Source organism: Terrapene carolina, unplaced genomic scaffold (genome assembly GCF_002925995.2).
Source record: "Terrapene carolina triunguis isolate 2854851 unplaced genomic scaffold, T_m_triunguis-2.0 Scaffold66, whole genome shotgun sequence".
Lineage (NCBI taxonomy): Eukaryota > Metazoa > Chordata > Testudines > Emydidae > Terrapene > Terrapene triunguis.
In genome coordinates, this window is record NW_020664417.1 from 82,274,434 (window position 1) to 82,299,232 (window position 24,799).

General features: G+C 40.6%; 1 protein-coding gene across 5 annotated transcripts in view; it reads left to right on the forward strand.

Annotated features, from left to right (window-relative positions):
- SH3TC1 (SH3 domain and tetratricopeptide repeats 1) overlaps window positions 1-24,799 on the forward strand; it is a 53,921-nt gene that overhangs the window by 3,977 nt on the left and 25,145 nt on the right. For 4 of the 5 annotated variants that reach the window (XM_026648065.1, XM_026648066.1, XM_026648068.1 and 1 more), the window contains exons 2-7: window positions 6,166-6,455; window positions 10,654-10,725; window positions 15,932-16,059; window positions 20,985-21,090; window positions 23,080-23,238; window positions 24,318-24,495. In XM_026648065.1, coding sequence (XP_026503850.1) covers window positions 6,209-6,455; window positions 10,654-10,725; window positions 15,932-16,059; window positions 20,985-21,090; window positions 23,080-23,238; window positions 24,318-24,495 — 890 coding nt within the window. In that variant the 5' untranslated portion in view covers window positions 6,166-6,208. Of the gene's footprint in view, window positions 1-6,165; window positions 6,456-10,653; window positions 10,726-15,931; window positions 16,060-20,984; window positions 21,091-23,079; window positions 23,239-24,317; window positions 24,496-24,799 lie in introns of those variants that run through there. The other variant, XM_026648069.1, reaches the window with a different exon arrangement.

Below are 24,799 nucleotides of genomic sequence, written 5' to 3' on the forward strand. Positions count from 1 at the left end.
CAGATAAAGGTGTAATTAGTATCCCACAGTAAGCAGTTGTATCCCCATGCAAGCCTCATCCTAACCCCTAGTAGTGAGAGATTGATTAAACCCTGAATTATGAGGTTTAATGTCCCTTCCAAAGTTGTCTTAGCATTAATTACTATAGCTCTAGATATTCTTGTTCCCCTTATAAATGTCCATTCCATCTTTGAATTGTGCTGACTTCAGTATTAAAAAAAAAACTCGTAAGCAAAAGATAATTGGCATTAGCACAATAGACAAGGTGATGTACCAAAGTATGGATTGTTTAGTATGGTTTTGCTCTTTGTTGGGTTATTTAACTGGGCACCTGAACTTTCAGTGAGAAGGAGAGAAACATGGAGACTAAAGCAATGTTTAAACAGTCCTGTGGAAACCCCTCAGTTGTTTGGGGCCAGCTTGTCAAAGGTATTTAGGTGTGTACAGATGCACTTAGTTGCCTAGCAGGATTTTTAAAAGCACCTAAGCAGGTTAGCTGCCTAATGCCTATTGAAATAATTGAAAATCTGGTCCCTGGTGCTTATATATATAACCCCGTGGATTAAAAAAAAGATGAAAAATATAAATATTAGAATTGACAGAGAGCTACTGTATCTCACCCGTAAACATTAAAGATGGGAAGGGATACTGCAGAGAGGAGAATCAGGTTGTCAGGTGCTTGAATGAGACGTTTGCTCTTGCTCTGTTACCCACAGAAGAGCAAAGGGAGAAAACTATCATTGGTGCAGACATAGCTTCTCCTGTTCTTTCCCCCTTTGATTTGTCCCTTGGCTTGGCCTCTGAGACATTCTGTGTCTCATTCTCCTTAAGTGCTGATATCTATCTTAACATTCTGAGAATTCAGACTTTGTTCTGATGCCTTTCAGCAGTCTTCTCAATGCATTCCTTCAGGCTAGTGCACAACCCCATTATATGTGTAACTCTTAACACACACACACACACACACACACACACACACACACACACACACACACGAGATAGCAAAAGTTAATTAGTATCTTTTCCATCACTCATTACCCGAATTCCTGGAATTCTAGTCCTTTGTACAGGCTGCTCCCTTCATGTTAGATGCATTTGCTAAATTTTAATGAGAATTTGTTTCCATTCACAGATATAAAGTGGTGTGTGTGTGTGTGTGTGTGTGTGTGTGTGTGTGTATATACAGCTATTCTGATTATTGCTGAATGTGTATGATATATTTTCCTATACATTCAGCTCTGCTTTTAGACCAAGATTATCCTTAACATCTGCAAATGTAAAGGACTTTGGAGGTGCCGTGAGTAATAGAATTTGAAATACTATTTCTGGAGTTTAATTATGGAATAACGGCCCAACAATCGCCAATCTGAATTGATGTGCATGGGTTCTATTATTCAGGTTTTTATTTATACATCCTACTTCCAAAAATTGGCTCTTAGCATGTAAACCTTTATTGCCTGTGTGGTTCTTCACTCATGTGAGCAGTTGCATTGATTTAAATGGGTCAAAAAGGTAAAATATTATTCATTTATTTGATTATATTTTGGTAGTACCTAGATGTCATGGACCAGAATCCCATTGTGCTAGCTGCTGTGCAAATGGTTCCAGATGTGCAATTACTTACGGAACTTTTTGTTCTGCGCTTTTGTGCATTTTAAGTTCTGTGCTTAGGTTTTGATATAGCACCTGTCACTGTGGTCCCTAAGGGCTTGTCTACACTTACTGGGGGATCCACGCGTGGTGATCGATGCATCAGCAGTCGATTTAGCGGGTCTAGTGAAGACCCGCTAAATTGACCTCAGATCGCTCTCCCGTCCACTCCTGTACTCCACCGGATTGAGAAGAGTAGGGGGAGTCGATGGGAGAGCGTCTCCCATCAACATCGCGTAGTGTGGACCCCGCAGTAAGTAGATCTAAGCTATGTTGATTTGAGTTATGCTATTCACATAACTCAAATTGCATAGCTTAGATCAATTTTCCCCTGCAGTGTAGACAAGGCCTAAAATAGACACATATAGAGATAATTAAAAAGAAAGAGAGAAGCTTTATCCAGATTTATTGGTGACATATAGGCTCTAAGTGGAGATAGATTTAGAGCTGGGTGGGAAATGAAATTTCACAGGACGGGAAAACTAAGATTTTGAAAAATTTTCCCTTGGGACAAAAAGTCAATCTTGCACATTTTCATGAAAAGCCACACCAAAAAAAAAAAAAAATCAATTTAGGCCAATCAAAACATTTCATTTCATTTCAATAATTTTTAAACATTTAATTTTCATTTTTACCATTTTAAAAAAAATGTCCTCCTGTATTTAGCTTAAATTTCTAAACAAACAATTGTTTTGAACTGGAAAACTGGAATTTTATATTTCTAGTTTTGACAATTTCAAAACTTTTCCTTAGTTGAGAAATTCTTCAAAAATGATGCTTTCCCATGAAAAGTTACATCAGGATGTTCTGATGAACAATGTTTTTTCACTGGAAAATTCTGATTTGTCAAAACTGAAACTGTTTGTGGGATATATATATATATATATATATATATATATATATATATATATATATATATATATAAAAAAAACATGAAGGTTTCTACAAGTTTCTTGTTTTGAAACAAATTTGAGAAGTTTTTTGAAATGATCAAAAACAGGATGTTTTGACCTTTTTAATTCAATTTTTGGTTCAACACATTTCCTTTCAAAACGTAAACTTATTATAATTAAAAAAAATCAATTAGAAAGTTCAATTAAAAACAAAAAAAAATTGAAATTATGGAAACAAAAGGTTTGGATTGACCTGAACTGAATGCTTTGTCAGATTGTGTGTTTGTGAAAACTTTCAAGATTTTGACTTTTTGTCCCAATTCAGGATGGGAAATTTTTTCAAAATCTTGAAAATTCGCCTGGAACAGGAACACCATTTCCTGCCCAGCTCTATACAGAAGGCATGCACTTATTGGAGCACAAGCAACATGGAGGCCAATGCACTATGGGATATCCTTTCAGACAGGGAGCTGGGAGGACAGAGAAATGAGTGGACTGATTATGCAGGCATGGTTAGGGGAGCTTGTCCATCGAGCAACCAGGGTGGTGAAGGTGATTAGTTACCCGTCCAATTCAGGGCAAGAGTAAACTACTATCAGCTGCCATGGTTACTAACCAAGTTTTAACCATGTTTAGAGACACAAATGACACCAAAGGGTTCAAAACCTGGTATAATTTTACTTAATAATCTTTTACTGTGAAAGGCTTGTCAAAGCAGGAAACGATTCCACATGCCTAAGTGGAGTTTACACAAATGCAACAGGGCTTCCTGCAACCAAAGTCAAGCAATGGTCAAAAGCATTAATTAAAGTGTGGCTCACTTAAGCCTTGTTCTGTAGAGAGAGGGATGAGGCCTGCCTCTGCTTTTGCTCCTGATAATTTCCTTTCAGCTCTATCCCTTTTCTTTGGGCATGTCTATACAGCAAAGAAAAACATGTAGCTGTCCCATGCCAGCCATCTTGGGCTTGCGTGGCGCAGGCTGTGGGGTTGTTTCATTGCTGTGCAGACTTCCGGGCTTGGGCTAGAGCCCGAACTCTGGGATCTTCCAACCCTGAAAGGCCCTCAAGTCCAGAAGTCTACACAGCAATAAAACAGCAGTCGGCGTTAGGCATAAGCAGACTAAACAATTGGTTAGGGCCCCGAGCAGCTCAAAGGGGCCCTCTATTTGCTTTTTTATTATGTGTTGTGCAGGGGGCCCCCAAATATTCCTGTTTAGAGCCCCCAATGGGGTAGCACTGTGAAACAGCCCCGCAGTCCAAGCCCCATGAGCCCAAGTCAGCTGGCACGGGTACCCTTAGAGATCATTCCTCCTTGACTCTTGCTTCCAGACTCAGCCCGTAATTTCCTTGCACCACATACCTCTCCTAGGTTGCTGCAGGAAACTAATAACTAATTATCCACCTCTGACTTAGCCCTTCTACCCTGAAGATGCCAGCACTGAGGATGGATCATTAACTGAGTTCACAAAAATCAGCCCTCTTTCTTGCTCTCTTTAAGAAAGCAGCACCTCTACCACCCATCTTATCCTCTTCAAAATGTTACTGACATTTTTCACTGCATTGCCACTGTGATGTGGATGAATGCTATTCCTGGGAGGCTGTGTGTTAAAGCTAGCAGAGAGTGAAAAATCCGCAATGGGCATAAGTAAATTTCACTCTCTTTCATTATTAGTCATACCTATCCCTTTCCCTGCTTATCCAGACATTTATGAATCCAGATTTGCCAAAGCCTTTTCCTGGGGTGAATTAAGCTCAAAGTGCCATGGAGGAAGGAAGCAATCAGAACTAAAGTGTAATAGCAATTAGCATTTTCAAAGCATTTACAAACCATTAATTATTAATCCTCACAACATACCAATAAGGTAGATACATTAATATTACTTTCCCCATTTTAAAATTGGGGAAAACTGAGCCAGAGAAGTTAAGTGCCTGGGGTTTAATAAAGGTGTGACATACAAGTGCTGAAAAGAGGCTGCTCTTCAATTTCTGGTCCCTATTACATATTCCTCATCTGGATTACAGAACGTTATTTCCTACTGTGCAGCATCCCCCCTGCCATGCGGGATTTGGGAAAGAAACTATGGAGAGGCACAAGCCAGAGACTGAAGCCAACACAGCATCAGCAGAATCAGCCTAAGTAGGGGCTGATGCAGACTTTTAACTGGATTTTTTCTGCCCTGTGCTGATTGGCTGTTTGCTTCAACCTTCTCCGGCCCCTCTTCACAGTATCTTCACCTCAGCCTCACTCCAAGGGCCGGCTCTTGCTTTTTTGCCGCCCCAAGCAAAAAAAAAACCTGCGGGGTGGCCGGAGCGGAGTGCGCACCCCGGCTAGCAGGGAGAGGGGGTGGGCGGAGCCAGGGTGCAGACGTGCCCCGGGCAGCGGAGTGTGCACCCCGGCTAGCAGGGAGAGGGGGAGGGAGCGGGGGGGAGAAAGAAAAGGGGGGCAGCCAGGGCTTCCTTCAGCGGGGCGCTTGCCACGTGGCCCCTCCGCCGCGCTGCCTGCCGGGAGGGTTCTGTGCTGCTCCAGTCGGCGGGGAGGGAAGGACGTGGGCTGCCCTGCCAGGCTTGCTGCAGACCTGGCACCAGCTGGGGCAGACGGAGTGTGCAGCCTGCTCCCAGCAGGGCGCTCCCCTCCTCCGCTCCGCCGCCCCCTACAGGGTGGCCGAAGCGGCGAAACAAAAAAAAGATTGGAGGGAAGCCGCCCCTTAGAATCTGCCGCCCCAAGCACGAGCTTGCTCGGCTGGTGCCTGGAGCCGGCCCTGCTCACTCCACCCTGCCCTCATATCTTCCACCACTCCCTCTTCTCAACTGCTTCTGTCCCCTTTCATCCTTCTCTCTTCCCTTCTCTTTCACTTTAATCTCTTCTTAATTAACCCCCCCCGAAACCCCTTCCAAACCTCCTTCCCCAAAAAACCCCAAACATGGAATTAACGTGATATTTGCCACCATCACGTCAGTTGCTCTGCTTGAGTGTTATAACTCTTTCCCCTACCCTGTGTCTCTTTTCGATTTATTAGATTGTTAGCTCTTTGGAGCAGGGGTTATCTATTACCTAGCACAATGCCTAGCGCAAAGGGGCCCTGATCTGGGTTGGTCCCTTGGTGCTGTGGTAATAAACATTATTATTATTATTTATTATCATCAAATGGAAAGGGACTACTCTAATAGCTCCCATTACAAAAGCCGTACAGTGAATCAGTGGCAGAGCTGGGACCAGAATTCACATGTTCTTGGTCCCCAGCCTCTTGCTCATTCCACTTGAAACACGGCTTCTTTACTTTACTTTGAACCTCCAGATCAGAGTATTGGGGGAGAGTGGGATCTTGTTGGAGAAAAAAAATCTGATGGTGGAAGATTTTAAGGAAGAAGCACAGAATTAAACTTACTACTGAACTGATGAGCACAGTGTAGATTTTCTTGCTACAAAGAATCCTTAAGTGGTTGACATGTTTTATTTTTTTCAGTATTCGATCAAAGAGAATTCAATCTGCACACGATTTCTCTACTGGGCTGAATGTGATTGAAATGTTTTGCTTGCACACACAGTGCTGACACTTGTTGAATACATATTAAAAGCAGTGTTCTAATAGTGAGTTTTTATATAATATGTTGATTCTCTTTAGAATTTGGACGATGCAAATTCTATAGTGGTGGGAATTGCAAGTTATGGAGCTCCCAACAGCAGCAGTGGAATGCAATGTTTCTGTTTTCGGGCTCCACACCCTGATGGAAGAGGAAGGATTCTGCAGCTCTGCTCCCTATCTGGAAAGGAAACAACATAGCTCTTGGGAAGGAAATAAACAGCAGCTGGGGAGGAGTGTGTCTGATTGTATGCATGTGGCAGCTAATACTGCCATTTCCACATCGATTAACATGAAAGAGGAGGTCTCTTTTCAAGGACAAATGGCCATGGGTAAGTCTTTCATTGTTATATTGTCTGGTCATTTTTGCTCTTCACTTGTTTGTGCTGCACAGAGCTGAGAACTGTCAGGTGTGTTTTCAGTTGTGCACTTTTTCCCCTCCTAAAGAACTTCTACAACTGTTAAACTGAACAATACAAACAACTATATCTTTCCTTCCCAAAAGGGCTAAATGACCATATTAAAAGAATCTTGGCTAATGGTTCCTTTTCGGGGTTTTTTTTCAGAATACCTTAAATCAGAGGTAAAATAAGGTTTAGGATTATGTTGTATCAAGATTCCAGGGCCAAGGGAATAGTGGAATATAAGTACTTTGTGACAGACTTGCTTTTTGCAAATATCCATCAGTCTTCACAAGCAGGGTTGATTGGTTTGGACACCTGTGAACACCTAGTTGCTTTAGGGTTGGTGTTGGAGATTCAGTAAGTGGCATTCTTCTCTCTGACTCCGGATTGAGCTAATATCCAACTATAGTTGTAGAAGACACTACACATCTAGGGCCTCTGCCTTTAGAATTACTGATCATTTGTGGTCATTAAATATTCCATGGACCCCACATTTCATGGGAGGAGGGTTGTTAATCCAAATGTCCTGACCCAAATACCAACTCAGATAATTATATTCTCCTTACGGAAATTACTCAATCAGCTAAAACTGCCAGGGGAAACTTTTTCTAATCCTCCCCTAAACTTGTGTACTGTTTCTGTAGACTATTTCTCCCAGTCATCAAGAACTGCTACATTTTACAAATTGTATCTCATATGGCTTAGAGAGAAATTGTATCCTCTGATGCGCAAATGCAACTCCCATTGGAGTCCAGGAGCCAGGTGTGATCTCCAAGGGCAGAATTGAATCTCCAGTTTAGCAAGGTAATTAAGCATGTGACTATCTTTAAGTAAGTAAAGAGCGCCATTGACTTCAGTGGGATTACTCACATGCTTAAAGTTGGGTATGCCTTGAATTGAGGCCTTAGCCTTAACATTAGGTCCCTGGGCTTGATTATGGTATCACTTAAATTGGTTTGATACAGGTGTAACTCCAGTAAATCAGAGTGGATTTACACCTGGGCTACTCTAGTGAAAATAAGATCAGAATCAGAACTTGTATCTATTTAATTCACACAAATGATTGCTCATGGTCCCCAGTACTTGCATAAGGTTACAGAAAAACTTGTTGTTTTCCCCCCCCGAAACTGATATATGTGAAAATGGTTATTATCCATTGACGTGCTTAGTGAGTCATAAGTAAACTTTTGAAAAAGAGAGTCCCTGGTGCTGTATCAATAGTGACAAGTCCACATTGTTTTTTAATGGAGATATACCTATCTCATAGAACTGGAAGGGACCCTGAAAGGTCATTGAGTCCAGCCCTCTTCCTTCACTAGCAGGACCAGGTACTAATTTTTTGCCCCAGATCCCTAAGTGGCCCCTTCAAGGATAAAACTCACAACCTTGGGTTTAGCAGGCCAATGCTCAAACCACTGAGCTATCCCTCCCCCCGCACCAAAAATAGTTTCTAATTAGGTGGCCCCCTAGACTTCTATTCATCTCAAAGCAGTAGCATGTCATTGTAGTTCCAAAAAGTGGCTTGTTTTGGGCTTCTGACTAAGCACAGAATCAGAGCTGACAGTCTGGATGGGAAATGATTATACTTACGATAATAATACTCATTAAATCCAGTTAGGCCTCTTCTGCAGCTGCCATATTTAATTCAACCTGAAAGGTATGTTAAATGTTTTGCATCTATTTCTCCTCCCTCTTCCATCCAGCTCAGCAATATAGAGAGAAGGATGAAGCCTTTCAGTCCTTTTACATGGAGTCTTTGTTATTCAAAGACTGATAGAGATTAGATTGGAGGTCTTTTTTTTTTTTTTTTTTAAACTGTACATTTGAATTAGTTGACTAGATAAGAAGTAGATATTGAGGGGACAAACTTACTGAGTATTTACTCAATGTCAAACCATTCCATAAGGATGCAGCCATGGGACCCCAGTCAAACACTGGCCAAAGTTGCTGGTATGCCTGGAAGGAGGGAGATGCATGTAAATGTATTGTTATTCCATCCCTCTGAAACTCATGGAAACCATCTCAATGGACTAAGAGAGGCCAGAAAAGATCTACTCATGGGCATCACTTATATAATCTATAATACAATGGTGACCAGTGCCTTCTATCATCTGCTTCTTGTCCTAATGAGGTTTTCTTGTGCTAGATCAGCGATTTTCAACCAGAGGTCTAGGGCCCTCCGGAGGGCCACGAGCAGGTTTCAGGGGGTCCGCCAAAATAAACTAGAGGGCAGGGCCGGCGTTAGATTAACTGGTGCTCAGGGCAGAAAGCTGAAGCCCGAGCCGCACAGGGCTGAAGCCAAAGCCCGAGCAACGTAGCATGGGGCCATAGGCAGTGCCCTGCTTGCTACCCCCTAATGCTGGCCCTGACTTTTAATCTACTGGATATGCAGAAAAATAGTTGTTGGGGACAGGTGGGCTGTGGAGGTTTTTATAGCGTGTTGGGTGGGATTCAGAAAGAAAAAGGTTGAGAACCCCTGTGCTAGATAATACTCATATGGTCAGTGTTACCTTGTGCAGAGTCACAATTAATAACATGAACCCCTGGGGTGTGCTGGACTGCTGCACGGGGTTCCCAGGGCTACCTAGTTCCCTCAAATCCTGCTGCAGTGGGAGTTGTGGAGGCCTGTGAGGCAGACGTTCTCCCTTTCTCACCTCCACCCAACCTGCTGGGTACATGAGTTTGTCTGTCTCCAGAGTGTGAGTTAAAACTGGTGGTTGGCACTGAGCAAGTGCTACACTGCTGCTGCCTCTGCAATGGCCTTTGGGACTGCACCCTGGCCTACTGTGCAAGGAGGCAAACATTACTGGCTCCCCTCAACATAAGGCGTATTCACGCAATGCCGTGGGACTGTGTTGAAAACACTGAGTGGAAACAGAATCACAGAGTATGCCAGTTTACCCTAGCTGAAGATGGTGCTGGAGTCCTGGGGGGGGGGGAAGAAGAGCTGGAACTCGCAGAGGCATGCATACTGCGAGGCAGGGGTGCCATCTCTTCACACTGCATCCTCCACTGTATTGCCAATTTATCAAGTTTGTCACTAGATCTGGTGATTTTTTTTTTTTTTTTTTAAGGTCTGCTACAGATTTTTTCAAGCTTTGCTGTGACAAGTCACCAAACTACAACTTAATGGCATCTGGTGCCATTCTGGTGACTTTTGCTAGATCTAGAGATAGAATCACTTAATTGGTGACACTGGTCAGAAGACAGACCTGAGATCCAAGGGGGCAGGAATGGGGGTAACTGGGGTAGTACTGAGTATGTCAAGGGGGCTGGGGTTAAGCAGGGGGAGGGCAGGGGAGATATTGGGGGCTAGAGGCAGGACAGGGCTGAGAGCAGAAAGCAGGAAAGGGGAGATATTGGGACTGGGGGCATGGGGGTATTGGGACTGAAGGCAGAAGGATATTGTTTATCAGGGGAGAATAGGTGGCTCTGTGACTGGTAAGGAGAGGATTAAGGGAATCATGGTCAGCCAGAGGAGAGGGAGTGGAAGGGGCTTGGACAGGGGCAGGTGGGGTAGCTGGAGAGTCCCCACTCCATTGCAGGGAAGACCATGCTGGGCGATTCCTGTCCACCGGCCCTGGAGAGCTCAGCTGCAGGTTGTGTCTCTGGGATGGGCTCTGTGGTACGGCCCTTGCCATTCTGAGTTTCCTGTCCCTGGAGCTGTAGATCCCAGTGTGGTGGGCTCAGCTTGGGTGGAAGGTCCCTGATGTGAGTGGAAGGAAAGATGGCAGTTGAGCTGGGTCTGGATCCAGAGGGAGGGGTTCCCCATCCCTCACAGGGAACCACTAAAACTAGCTCCTCACTCCGAAAAGAGAGATGGCAGGGGGTTACTGAGCCTCCATCTCTTCTTCCAGAGCAGGCCCAGAAGTGGAAGAGGAGATTTTGCCAGTGCCTTGCAGCATGGCCACTCAGGTTACGGAGCTGCCATCTCTCCTTCTGGAGCGAGGTGACTTAAAAAACCCTTAATTTCCCTTAAGAAGTCTTTGGGACTTTCTTTGTGCATAAACAACCTTTTTCCTTTACTGTTCACTGCAAAGGATCAGAACTTTAAAAATATATTTATGCTTTGTTAACTCAGTCTGGTTATGAAAATGCCTCTTACCTGCCATTTTATTTGTTATAGACTTTTCTCAGAATAACTGCTTGAAGGCCAGTTCAAGGATACCTTCCAGTCCAGCAGAGAGTTTTCCAACAGGTAGGAAGGACCTTTTTCTCTGTTACACGTCATTTGAGTATTAGCTTTTTTTCCATTAACCTTTGCTCTTTAGCTGAGCTACTAGATGAGTGATATTTCCAGGGTTGCCAACTCTTGCAGTTTTATCACAAGTCTCACAATGTTTAATTTTTTTTAAACCTTAGCTCCTGGAGGCATGTGATATGTTGAGAATCTCAGCTTTTATTTAAAAAACAAAATTCAAAGTCTTCATGGATAAAAGCCTGAAAATGTGTACAGATTGTACCTTAAATGGTCTCAAGCAGAAGGCACATAAGAAGAACTTAATGTTTATTGTATATCATGATTTTTAAGTCAATCGCATGATCTTTAGGGGCCTCTCTAATATTTTGTGAACCGTTAGGTTTGGCAGTGCTGTATCTGTTAGCAAAAATGTGGGAATACTTTCTGGGTATGGAGGTGCAGTAGAGTTGCCATCCTGGTATTTATGGGAGTTGAGCCCTAGTACTTATGGATGTTGAGAGCTCATGTTCTGCTCAATGACTTGAAAAATGTCATGTTTCTGTTCTGTTTGTTTAGATTTCCCTGCCCCCCCCCCCACCTGTGGGGAAAATAAATAGTCCATTCTGTAAAAATTTCAGAGGCAACCACTGTAGGTCATGCTGATTTTTCCCTATTTTCAAGCAAATAGGGTAACCACATACATGAATAGATAAATGACTTGCATGATACCTCAAGATGATTTGGTGTCCTAAAGACCGTGATGTGCTCTGGTGAGTTAGACATTGGTCTGTGTTCAAGTTCTGGACCAAACTGTAAGCAAATGCAACTCCGTGAATTGCAATTGGTCCCTATTGATTAGAGTCTGATCCAAAGCCCATTGAAGTTAATGGAGAGATTCACGTATGCTGAGCACTCTAGCTTGATCCAGCAAAACACACAAGTAATTATTTTTTAAGGGAATAACCTTAATGAATAACAACTGCTTAAGTCTTTCATTGAATCAGGCTGGAGTGCTCAGCGCCTTGCAGAATTGAGCCTTACTTCTTAAAGATCTGACTCAGAGCCTAGTAAAATAAATAGGTAGACTCCAATTGACATTGAGTCCTGAAGTATGTTCTAAATTGGCCAAGGGGGCAGCATGTTCAACCTCTGAAGAGAGAAGTGTTTCATATCAGTCAATATTAACTCTTTAGCTGAGTAAGGGAGTGATTTATCAGGAATATTGGTTAATTTCTTTGAATAATTTGAAGAAAAAACATAAAAAGAATGTAGTATTTAAGTATAGAAATTGCTCATTTATTAGGGGTGTGTGTGTGTGTGTGTGTGTGTGTGTGTGTGTGTGTGTGTGTATTTGGTTGAAAATTTGATAATGGTTTTTAGGATTTATTGTGGTTGAAGTATTGTTTAATAGCTGCAAAGGAAGTGAATGGGTCAGTGGTACAAAGTAATATTTATCTCAGCAATGGTATCTACAGCATTTACAGTTTATCATGTTCACGACTGACTCTAAGTGTATTGGTCCTCAGCTAAATAACAATTTCCTTAATAATGCTTTGCCCTTCCATAGCATCCTTCAACCCAACCTTAAAGAGATTTTTACAAGTTGTTACATTAACTTTAATATTAACTGAGCCTGTCAGAATGTTAGGAGTCACTTCTCTGAGGACTATTAACAGTGCACAACAGTTTAGGACAATGTGTGGAGATACAGTTTTGGGGAAGATATTACAATCACTTAGGTAAGGCTTAGCGAGAATACATTTTTCAATAGGTTGCTCTCTTCCCTCCGCGTCAGGAATGAAACGGTTCCTCTGCCTGTTGTTAGGGGGCATTGTGTTTTATTGGTGCCCTACTTCTAAAGACATGTAAAATCAAGGTCTTGCTCATTTTGGCCTCTTAAAAATTCTATATGAGTGGGAATAATAAGTAGGACTGGTTTAAAAAAAAATTCTGTCAAAACCTTTTTTTAACAGAAAATTGATTTTTTTCAACTAAAATTTTTTTTCACAAAAATGTCTGCTTTATATGGAAAATTTTGAGATTTTGTTGAAAACTTTTAATCTGAAAATGTCTGGGTTTCAGCAAAAAATTTTTGGTTGTGGATTTTTCAACAAAAAATCAAACTTTTCCTTGGGGGGTAGAGTGGGGGGTTGGAGGAAACATGACCAGCTCTAGTAATAATTTGTATCCTGGCTCAATTCTAACGTGGGCAGGGTAACTACCTACATTCTATCTACCCTAATTTCCTTCTCCCACCCACAGCTTCTGCTGAAAAAGTCAATTTTCACTTCTTTCAAACGTTTTTGTGATGTTGCCAGCTGCTATTAAATAGCAGCCACATCTCACCACAGATGTCAGCATGTGAGTGGTAGGTGAAGTGATCCCCCTGTATTATTTCTATAGCATATTGGTTTGTAAAGTGCTTTGGGGCTCATAGAAGTGAAAGTTCATTATCATTCCTATTAAAATTGCTGCTCCTAGCAATGGGAATAGGTTAAAGTGCAGAATATTATTCATTATATTCTGGTGAGTTTCACTATTTTTATTACAACCTTGTGCTTTTGTAGATTCAGAATAAGCAAATGCCCATGGATGTCATGGTAGTGGTGGTATTCTATTCTGTATTTCTCTTGATCAGCAAAGTAGCCTTTTTTTGATAAATGAAATGCGGAAAAATGACTTCATCATCATCATCTATTGTGCCCTGAAGTATAATATAATACACTTGTACTGTCTCTTTCCATAAATAAAAAGATCAGTACCATATATTTAGAAATGGAAGTGTACTATACATATCAAAACTCCTTTACCACTGAGCGTCCTATGGGAAGGCACATGTGCAGCTCAGGGTTTCTGGAAAGTGCTCTAGTCAAAGTTTTCAAACTTGGGAACCTAAAGCCTAGGCACCTAAATCAATATTTAGGCTCTCTAATGAATACAGCCATTTACTTCATTGAGAGTTCTGGATGCTCACCACTTCTGAAAACCAAATTTATTTAAGTATCTAAATATACTATTCTACATGGAGTTTTTTTTCTACTGCCCTTATAACCTAGTATCTTAGTGCCTTTTAGTAGTGTGTTAAATGATGTGACTAACATCTGTCATGAGTAGTTAATTTTCTCTCTCATACTTTTCCTCAGGGGGAGAATTGTCGGTGAAGTGTCATGTTTTGGTAGATTTTAGGGTTTTTATTAAATGCACTTGCTGATCTGTATTTATATCAGGGAAGGCAGGCAAAAAAAAGTGCTTTTACGTTTGGACTGGAAGGTGGGGGTGGTTTTTGATGGCCCTTGGTCTGTGTGGGAGTTCATTCCATGGTCTTGGGTCAGCCACCAAGGAAGCTCTGTCTCCTGCACACCTGGTAGTAGAAAGTTCCACTGTGCTCGAAAAAATAGAATTGTTGACCACAATCCTTATCTCTAAGCTTTAGATGATCTTTCAGGTGTGCTGGGCCTAGGCCATTGAGTACCTTGAGGATAAAGACCAAGACTTTGACCTTGACGCAATATGATAAATATGGATTTCAGTGTCTAACTTTACACACATGTTTGAAATTGTTGACCTGTTGTTCTTCAGACATTGGGAAGAGCCACAGATGAATTAGTACAAAATAACTTACACCATTCTCCTCTTTGTGAGCTAGTATTTTGGGGAATCTGTGATATCCCCCCCCCCCGGGGAAAATGCTGAACTATATTACTAACAAGCAATGACCTGTGACTTTGCTGCTCAAGTTATGGTTTTATGGTAAGTACGAGTGAGGATGGGCAAATGTGTGTGTTGTGGCAGGATATTTGTGCTGATTTGTGTGTGAGTTGTATTGTGCTGGGAGATTTGTGTGGGTGGTCAATTAGGGGTGTGTGCTGAGGTTTGGGGCTGTGTGTGTTTGGGGTTATTATGTGTTCTGGTTGTGTTGTATGGGTGGTTTTGAAGATCTGGCAAGGAATCCACTATCTGTGCAGTCTTCCTCATAAAATGAATGAAATTGTTGCATGTAAATTAGGTGTAGAGTAAGGGTGATGATTGGTTAAGTTACCTCTGAAATCACAATGGTCTAGAACTCTTGGCATGGCATAGATACATGCCTTATTGTAGCCGAAAACCCCTGCTCTCGCATGGGTATAATTTGTAAAGTCAAAACAGTTGAGAATTTTAAAATTGCATGATAACATGAAGCAAATCCTAGTGATAGTTGAATCCGTTCCTATTGGGTTTTTTTGTTTGTTTGTTTTTTGTTTTAAGAGCTCTCTACAATACCTATAGCTATTTCCATTGCTTCACACTGACTCAACAGATATGCTAGGCTTCAAACTAATACACAGACAAAGTGACAATCTTGCAATTTTATTATATTGATTGATAGAATTGTGTGACAGTAAGTGCTAGATTTTAGGGGAGAGGAGACCCTTGGTGATGTTTTGGCTTTCGCAAATATAAGTTTCAAGTCTGACCCCCCCCTCCAGTTTTTCAAGATCAGTTTATTAATTATTATTATTATTTATTAATAAACACTTAGCAGAGAAACAGCTTTATACGACACCTACTCTCCCCCCATGTTCTCTGAAACAGGGTCATGTCCTTGACTTTTCCAGCCAGCTTTAGGAAAACTGACCAGAAGTTTTTACATATCTGAATATAACTTATATGAAGCTCCCTGAAATAGCTGGGTGGCATGATGTTATGTCAGGTAACAGGGAATTTCAGATTAGAATTTAGATGCACTGTATTCTGCCCAGCCATCTAAATTTAGGGAAACCAGCTGACAATCTGCACCTGGGGGTGTTAGCTCTTTAAGGCATTAATGTCTGCACTTAAAGTGATCGGAGCACAGACTTCAACGTTTGTAGAGCCATCTCCTCTGATTTATACAAATTTCAGATTTTTTCAGTGGTTTCAAGACCGTTGTTCCCCATAACTTCTCCACAGACATTCAGATAGTCAGATATTGTATTTCTGAAACCCCTTCTGTGAAACCAATGAAGAATTTGTTTCAAAGTATTTCTTGCTGTGCTACTACATCTACTAGGTAATGAAATTAAACAAAACATGCAGCAGCCCAGAATCTTGTGTATTTCCAGATCCAAATAAACGTTCACCTCTGAAGTTTGAAGAGCTGGTCTAAATGTGGATCCCACAAATTTTGAGGGGTTTCCAAAATTTGACAGAACTGGCTCTCCCATCCCAAAGAACTTGTGTGACTATAAACTAATATTCTTCTCAGATATCTCCCTGAAGCTAATCATGGTAAAACGAAAGAGTGGACTTCCTGACCCCCGACTGCAGGGAGAACTGAGAGGACGACTCCGTCTTCTGGAGAATGACAGCAGGGAGGTCATGGCAGTTTTTAGTGTAAGTCAGCTCTGGTATATTTACAGAACAGTTTGGGGTGTTATCAATAACAGAGTCTACCGAAACATTTCAGCATCATCGAACTAACCTCTGAAACATGCGAGGCTCTGTTCTCCCATTTGTATGTGTGTGTGTATAAATTGAAGGTGGTCAAAGCATGACTTATGTCAAATGCAGTCCACAGACACTGTCATTTTTGACTTGGAGGTGACAAAACTGCTCAGATCAAAATGGGATCTCTGTGTCTGTGGGCCATACTTGCCTACAGGAGATGACAGTGGCTTCAATCTGCTCCATTTAATGTAAATTAAGGGATTGATTTTCCTTCACCTCATCTGGCACAGGGGAGCAAAAATGGGTGCTCCTGAGTTTGGAAATGTGAAGGTCGGAGCAACATGTGTCCCTCCCCACCCTTCAAGGGTCCACAGGCTCTCACAAGAGGATCTTCTGTACTGGCTTATGCAGGACCAATGAGGAAACTATTCCTATTACACATATGGTTTGCATAGGCAACCTGGCCTGATACCTGTACTGGGCTTAAATGATGTGTAGGGCTTTGCACCAACCCTAGGAACACTAGGATGAATTTCGCCCATTAGTTATATGGCATGAAGCTGTTACTTAGGAACAGAAGGTATAATAAGGGAGACAGTGGCATTCTGGGATAACCTTGCACTTATTTATATCAGAAATTTACTTCCAACGCTCAAAGGATCAGACAGCCCACACTATTACAACATCTATTTGATGAAGTAAAATGAGAGAGAAAACATGCAGGTTTACCAAATATTCAGATACATACAAATCCAAAATATCATAAGATGAATGAATATGAATATAGACAGTAATGACAATAATTAATATAGACAATATTAATATAGTAGCCTGGTATTAAAAAGAAATCAGTGCTCAGTAACTCCATTTAAGGAAAATGGGCTGTGCTGCATGTTAAGCACTTTAAAAAATCCGGCTACTTCACTTCATTAATGGACCTGATTAGCGTAATGCACTGGAGACAGTGCCACAATAATATTATATAATATAAAATACCAGTTAAACCAAGTACAGAGTTTAACATCCCAATGAAAAGCAAATGGAATTCAAGATCTAGAAATGGAAAATTGGTACAACTCTTGAGTTTCCTCAGACACACTTTTAATGCACATAATGAAGGTATAAAATAATGTGCCTAGAACACACCCCACCAGTGAAACTAGCAAACAAAAGTGGGAGAAAAACAGAAAGAGAGAAAAAAATTCTAACTATTGTGAGAGAATAGTTGCCAGACCAACTCATTTAATAAGATAACATATGTATGTTCCAGATTGCAGGTACTTTACAATTTATACAAATGTAACAGGGACCTGAAATGCCATCCATATCACAAAACTGTGTGTACTGAAAATATTCAATTAAGAATGTTTAGAAGTAAGATCCTTTGTATCTTTGGCTCTGACCTAGATGCAGAAAACAACCCTATATGCATGAAGTAGTAGTTTCTTTACTTCATCAAAGCCACAATTATGTAAGAATCTGTCTACAGAAAAAGAAGAAACATGAAAAGGGACAAACTATAAATGATCGGAGAATTGATACAAAGGTGTCCATATGATTGTGTATCTTCTGAATCTCAATGAAAATCAAGACTAGACTTGTGATGCACTCCTTCCTGTCTTAACTCAAATACCAACTGATAGAACAAATGAACCCAACTGGAGGAAGTGAAATAAGCAACAGTATTTGGGACATTGAAATGGAAAAGAATAGGATAAAATATTTATTAGTGTGATTGTTAATATACGTTACATTAAGTGTATAGCAGATGTCTGTAAAGAAAGGAATAAGACATTATGTTCTAGATTTAGGAAAAAAACCCCAAAACAATAAAATAATTACCATAGGAATGGAACTAGAAATATTGGAGAACAAAGCAGAAGGCATTTTAAATAAAACCGCTGAATGCTTTGCATGTAAAGCATAAATAGCTAGTTTTAGGTGTTTGTGTTTTTGTAAAAAAGTAGAAGAAAAAAAAATCACATTTTTCCAAGTAGTTTTGTTAATTTTGCCTTAAACTGACACTCTGCTTGTAATACTTAACTCTCATGCCCATTTGAAACCATTCTCTGTTACCAAAGTTGCCTAGATTGCTTGGTCCTAAGCAAAATAGGAGGGGTAAAGAAGAGAGGCATAAATATTGGATTTATCAGGGCTGGCTATTTGCAGTTTTAAATTACACACCATTGGCATGGGTTCATTTTTATTATTCTCCTGTAATATGGGTTTGCATTATGGGTGGGCTCCTCATCAGACCCTGGATAAGAATATCCCCAAGTATTGGGATACTATAGATTTGGGTCCAAACATATATACTCAATAGCATCAGTTTCAAAAATTATTTGAATCATCATCATTTCATGCTGGTGGAATAAGTATTGGATCTTCTGTGGCTGTCTTCTGCATGGTTAATGTTCTTACTATCCATTACAATATGGATTCCCCAACTCTCTCACTAACAAGTCAAACACTGAAATCTTCATGATTGAGTTAATAGTATCCATTTCACATTACTACTCTGCTATTGTTACTTCTGCAGACTTTACAACCTGTTTTCTTGCTAGACTGCTTTGATGCATGGTTCTCGGGGGGGCGGGGAAACTACTGTGCACAAATGACTGGATTTTAAGGCACTGCTAGTGTTTAAGAACAGATTTAGGGAAAGGACTGTCAGAAAAGCAAGATTTATAATGCCAAGTTTACTTATAAAATGGTGAATTTGTTTTGATATTGAGTAATGCAGGATGCCTAGAGGTTGTGATATTTCAGCGTTTGTAGGCAATTTATTAATGGATTTTGGTCACAGAAGACTGTAATTCCTCTTGTATTAGTATTTAATCAGGTGTAGAGACTAGATTACATAGATCTATGTGCAGATGAGAGGGACCATCTAGGAATATGAGGCTTCAGTTTTTTAAAGAGACAGCAGAATTTTTTTGTAATGCATTTATGTTATGTAAATGAAAAATAACATAAATTGTGTGTAAATTGATGGAATATTTTCCAAGATATTGAAATGAGTAAAATACTACTACTACCTAGTTCTCATATAGCACTTTTCATTGGAAGACTTCAAAGTGCTTTTCAAAGGAGATCAGTACTCTTTTATTAAGGAACAGTGGGTGAAATGTTATCTGGCATAGGTTGTGTTAAACATACCTTTGTGTGTCAGTTCCTTTACAGAATTAATAAGCTTTGAATCACAGATGTGTAGGACTCGAAGGGACCTCATTAGGCCATCTAGTCCAGTCCCCTGCACTCAAGGCAGGACTAAGTAATAACTAGACCATTCCTGACAGGTGTTTGTCTAACCTGTTCATAAAAACCTCCAGTGACGGAGATTCCACAACCTCCCTAGATAATTTGTTTAAGTGCTTAACCACCCTGACAGTTAGGAAGTTTTTCCTAATGTCCAACCTAAACCGCCCTCATAATTAATTACCTCATTAAAAAACTTTTTTTTTTTTTCCATAAAACTTACTGCAAATTTGTGACCAGACAAAGCCATAGGTTACTTTGAAGAGTAGGTGATGTACTGTGCTCTCCATATTCTGACACATGTTCCATTAAAATGCTGCTTTACTAGAACATTAAGGATGAGCATGCAACAATTGGGAAGCAACAGAGGTAGTAAACTCAACCTTAATTCTCATTCTTGTGTGTGCACTGTGATAAAGGGTCACTTCCTCAGCTGACAGGGCCTGCTCTAACTTTTTTGCCGCCCCAAGCAAAAAAAAAAAAGAGCGCCGCCCCGCCGTAACACCCCCGCTCTCCCCGAGCACCGCGCCGCCCAAGCCCCTGCCCCCCCGAATGCCGCGCTGCCCAAAGCCCCGCCCCCCCGAACGCCGCCTGGCGGACACAAAAACAAACAAAAAAACCCCTCCAGTGCTGCCTCGCCGAACCAAAATAACCAAAAAAACAAACAAACCCGAGCGCTGCCCCGCCCCAAGGTGCTGCCCCAAGCACGTGCTTGGTTGGCTGGTGCCTGGAGCCGGCCCTGTCAGCTGAGGCTCTAGCCCACCGTTTTAAAACATCTTATAGTGGAAAGGTAATCATGCTCTGTAATAAGACTGCTGGCTAGAAATTGCTGGAATACTGTATCTCCATTAGCTTATGGGGGGTCTCCTGCAGTGCTGTGTAGCCCTTACCTTCATAACTGCAGACATGGTTTACATACTGCTCCAACACAACTTATGAGAAAGAGAGCCCAGCCTTGTTCATGCCTAGTCTTATTCATGGTGCACCTTTTATTGTGGGTTTTCATAGTAACATTAACTCCCCTAAAAGGCACAGGTGTAATATTATTATTTATTTAATTAATTATTAAGCCTTTAAATGTACACACACACACACACACACACACACACACACGGGATCAGATTCTGGTTTCAGTTACTCTGGTCTAAATTGGAGTAACTGTTCATTTCTGTAGGCAAAGGAAGCTTAGCTAAATTTTCTGTAAGAAAACAACAAACTAAAACACTCTTATTCTGAATGTTACTGTAATGGAATTTTATAGTTGCCAATGTAGCTTTAGAGTATAGATGAGAAATCTGTCCACAGTATACATTTAAGTGAATGTTTATGACCCAAACCGGTAGCTAAAGGTATTGGATGAAATCCTGGCTCCAGTGAAGCCAATGGAAGTTTTGCCATTGATGTTAGTGGAGTCTGTATTTTTTCATCTATTCTGTATGTGTAATGTGGATGAGTAACTGACACTATGAAGAACCTTAGCTTTTTAATTTTCTAATTTTTTTGTGTGTGTTTAGATAAACATTTTTTCTTGCATTTAATGACTAATATACCTTAATGAATCTATTATTACCTGTAAGATTATAATAAAATAATGTGTTTGCTTGCTTTGTTAGGAGCTGTCTGCCAGACTGTTATCTATTCACAGTGACCAAGACCTAATAGTGGTGACATTTAAAACATTTGAAGAAATATGGAAGTTTTTAACCTACTATTCCCTTGGTAAAGCAATTTCATCCATAGGACTGTTCAATATTTTTGTTGTATTTTTATTGCAGACATAACTTTTTGATTAGCTGGAAACAATTGTTGAAAGGGATTAGCAAGATAAAAGCATTGGTTCTTAATGTATAATTTTGATTGTTTTAAAGCAATACTATCTATCTGAGATACTTATAGCCCTCCCCCCACATCTGAGCACCTGAGTCTTTTATGTCTTCACAACACCCTTTGAGGTAGGGAAGTACGATTATCCTCATTTTGCAGATGAGGCACAGATAAGGGGGGGGGGGGGAGGGATAGTTCAGTGGTTTGAGCACTGGCCTGCTAAACCCAGGGTTGTGAGTTCAGCCCTTGAGGGGGCCACCTTGGGATCTGGGGCAAAAAAGCAGTACTTGGTCCTGCTAGTAAAGGCAGGGGGCTGGACTTGATGACCTTTCAGGGTCCCTTCCAATTCTATGAGATAGGTATACCTCCATCAATGAAATGACTTTCCCAAGATATCTGTAGCAGAACCAGGAATTGAACCCAGGTCTCCTATGTCCCAAACTAGAACCCCAACCACTGGACCAAGCCTCCATCTTCCTAATACAGCCTTTCCCAAGGAGATTTAATTATCCTATTAACAGCAGCATCTTAAAGAAAAAACTCATTCTTGTCACATAGCATGATTCTAGGGATGATTATTCTAGTTCACATGCATGCATAATTATTCAGCTAGCTTCCAAAGCAGACATTCGAATATAGGCCTTGCATGCCTTCCATGTTCTAAACTCAATTTCAATTCAATGAACTCTGTAAAATGGTATCATCTCTATGTCCTATTGCATTTAGTGAGAGTTTTAAGATATAAGGCATACAAGATTCAGAATATAGAAATGATTAGCTCTTTGGGTCTGCCAGATTAATCTCTGACAACACAATGGAAAGTTTTATATAGGAAATTTAAAGGCAATTTTTCAAACATGTCCATGTTTTTTTTCGTTGCCTACATATTTGGCTGCTTAAGTTCAGTAATTTAGAACCAGATTTTTAAGAGAGGTTGACCACTACCAATTCCAGCTGAAAGGTGTTCGGCACCTCTGGAATCAGGCTCTAGATATCTAAAATTTTGACCCTTGAAAATCTGGGCCTTAGGCCTGATTCTGAGAGCTGCTGAACACAGGTAGCTTCCATTGACTTTAACTGGAGTTTTGGGAGCTCAGCACCTCTTAGGTATCTGAAGTTGAGCATCCAGTGTTGGAGGATTAAGTAAGTGGTGAGAGAATCCTGCAAGGAAATATGTCAGGGATAGAAAATCCCATGAGGTTTCCCATCTAGAGAACTTCATTTGTAGACATATAGTTTTGCTCAGTTTATTCATGATCCTGATACCAACGTATTTGTTCTTGAGTCTTGAATTCTGCACAGTTAGGAATGAAAAATGTTAGGAAGAAGTAGGGAACTGATGACAGGACTTGTTGCAGTGGTAGTAAAAGTCTAGTAAGGTGAAGAAAGACAAGAGGATTAGGCACTGCTGGCTAATGGGCTGGCAAGACCTTTGTGAACAGCACATATCATGAGGCACTGAGCAGCTGACTATGCAAAATACTCTTTGATTAGAACTCAGAAATTTCCCCCATGAATATTTGGACTTCATGGCCTTTTCTTAAATGCATCTCTTACATATTTGCTGCTATTTGCAAATTGCTATTTGTTGGCAGTAGAAATAAATGAAAATCTTAAAATTCACTGCTACTCCTACTGAGCAGATACTATGATGAATAAATCAGCATCAATCCATTCATGTCTCTTATTTGTATATCCTTGAGTCTGTCATAATTCCTCTTGATGTCAATGAGAGTGTGCATTTTGCCAGCACTGCAATCCAACAGCAGTTGGACATCGTATTTTAACAATAATTTGGATTGTCGGACTGCTAACCACCATTTATTGCCTTTTGGAAAAGTCTGTGTTAATTTAATTAAAGAGACTACCTTAATTTTTTACTAGGTTTTATAAATCACTGCATGGAGAATTTGTTGCTAGATCAGTCTTTCTGGCTCTGTTCCCAAGAAGAGAATGAGGATAAACAAGAAGAAACTGGAATTGAAGTCTGTATAAATGAAGAGTCTCTAAATTTGATGTACAGAGGTCTCTTAATACAGGAAGGTAAGGAAGATTGTATTTGAAAAAGGATAACTATATACAAACAAGTGTAGTCCCCATTGCCTGTTAAAAATTTTGTTTTTGAAAATATAAGAGTGAAATGTTGGGGTTTAATCCATTTCCAGTGAAATCAATGGAAGCCTTTCCACTTGGCTTGAATCAGACACTAACTGCAACAGAATGTATGCAGAAAGAGAGTTGGAACAAAAACCATAATATTGTACAAAGTTAGAAGAATCTTGAATCGTTTTAGAAGTATTGGCAGTAAATAGCATAAATAGCTGCAGAACATTTTTTAAAACTTTTTTTTTTCTTCTACAAGCCCCGTAAATAAACATACTTAGGAATGTTAAAAACCTCCTGACTTTAAAAAATATATGACCCAGATTCTGCAACCCTTATTCACATGAGTACTATCATTGACACCAATGAGTTAGCAAGGATTGCAAAATCAGGTCCTCGGGCACTATATCACCTAGTGTGTCTTAAGTCCTTTGATGCCTTCTAACGTTACAATTTAAAAGAATTCTACAGTTAATAGTAGTTGTTGACTCTGCTCCACATTTTGCACATACACCTCTATCTCAATATAACGCGGTTGTGGGGAGCCAAAAATCCCTACTGCGTTATAGGTGAAACGCTGTTATATCAGGGTAGCGATGGCAGGGCTCCGGCGGTGATTTAAAGAGCTCCAGGCTCCAGCCGCTGCAGGGAGCCCGGGCCCTTTAAATTGCCAGCCGAGCCCTGCTGCCGCAGCCCCGGGGTAGCAGCGGCAGGGCTCCAGTGGTGATTTAAAGGGCCCTGGGGATCCCTGCAGCAGCCGGAGCCCTGGAACCTTTAAAGTGCCACCGGAGCCCCGCTGCTACCGCGCTATATAAATTTCATTTTAGTTTGCATTAAATTCACTCTGGCTAATAAACATTTAGAATTTAAAAATATCTGTTTAAAATTGTGATTTAAAAATAGTCTTCTGAATAATATCAATTAAAATGGTCATTCTAGATGCTTGTGTTAAAAGCCACATGTGACATTAAAACAATTCAATCTCTGTAAAATATGAAATATATTTATTTCTTTTTAAGGAACTTTCTTTGTCTTATGTCCTGACAACCTCGTAAGAGAGACAACGGCTGCAGACATGGAAGTGAAAGTTTATCAAGAGAACAGAAGAGTTACTGAAGACATCTCAGGTGGATCGCTGGGTGATGACCTGACCTTATTGGCTAAACCTGCTGCAGAGACTTTGATCCCTTTTCATCAGTAGGCACCTGACTTCAGTTTCTATTTCATATGTATAAGAATATGTGTATTTATATACAGGCATTTTGTAGCTGGCTTTGGAGGATTCCCTCCTTCTTTATTCAGGAGAGCCACAGGTCTCTCACTCATTTCCTTCTTAAGTTCCACACCAAGTCAGATAAATAAGTGCTGATGCCATAGTGCAGTATTAAGGGAGATGGTTTACTATGTTTTATATTGGATATTAATTCAACGTCCCTTCTGTCTGACTCTGGTGGCTATCCACTTGGATGTTTAAGGATGCAATGGAAATGACATAGGTTTT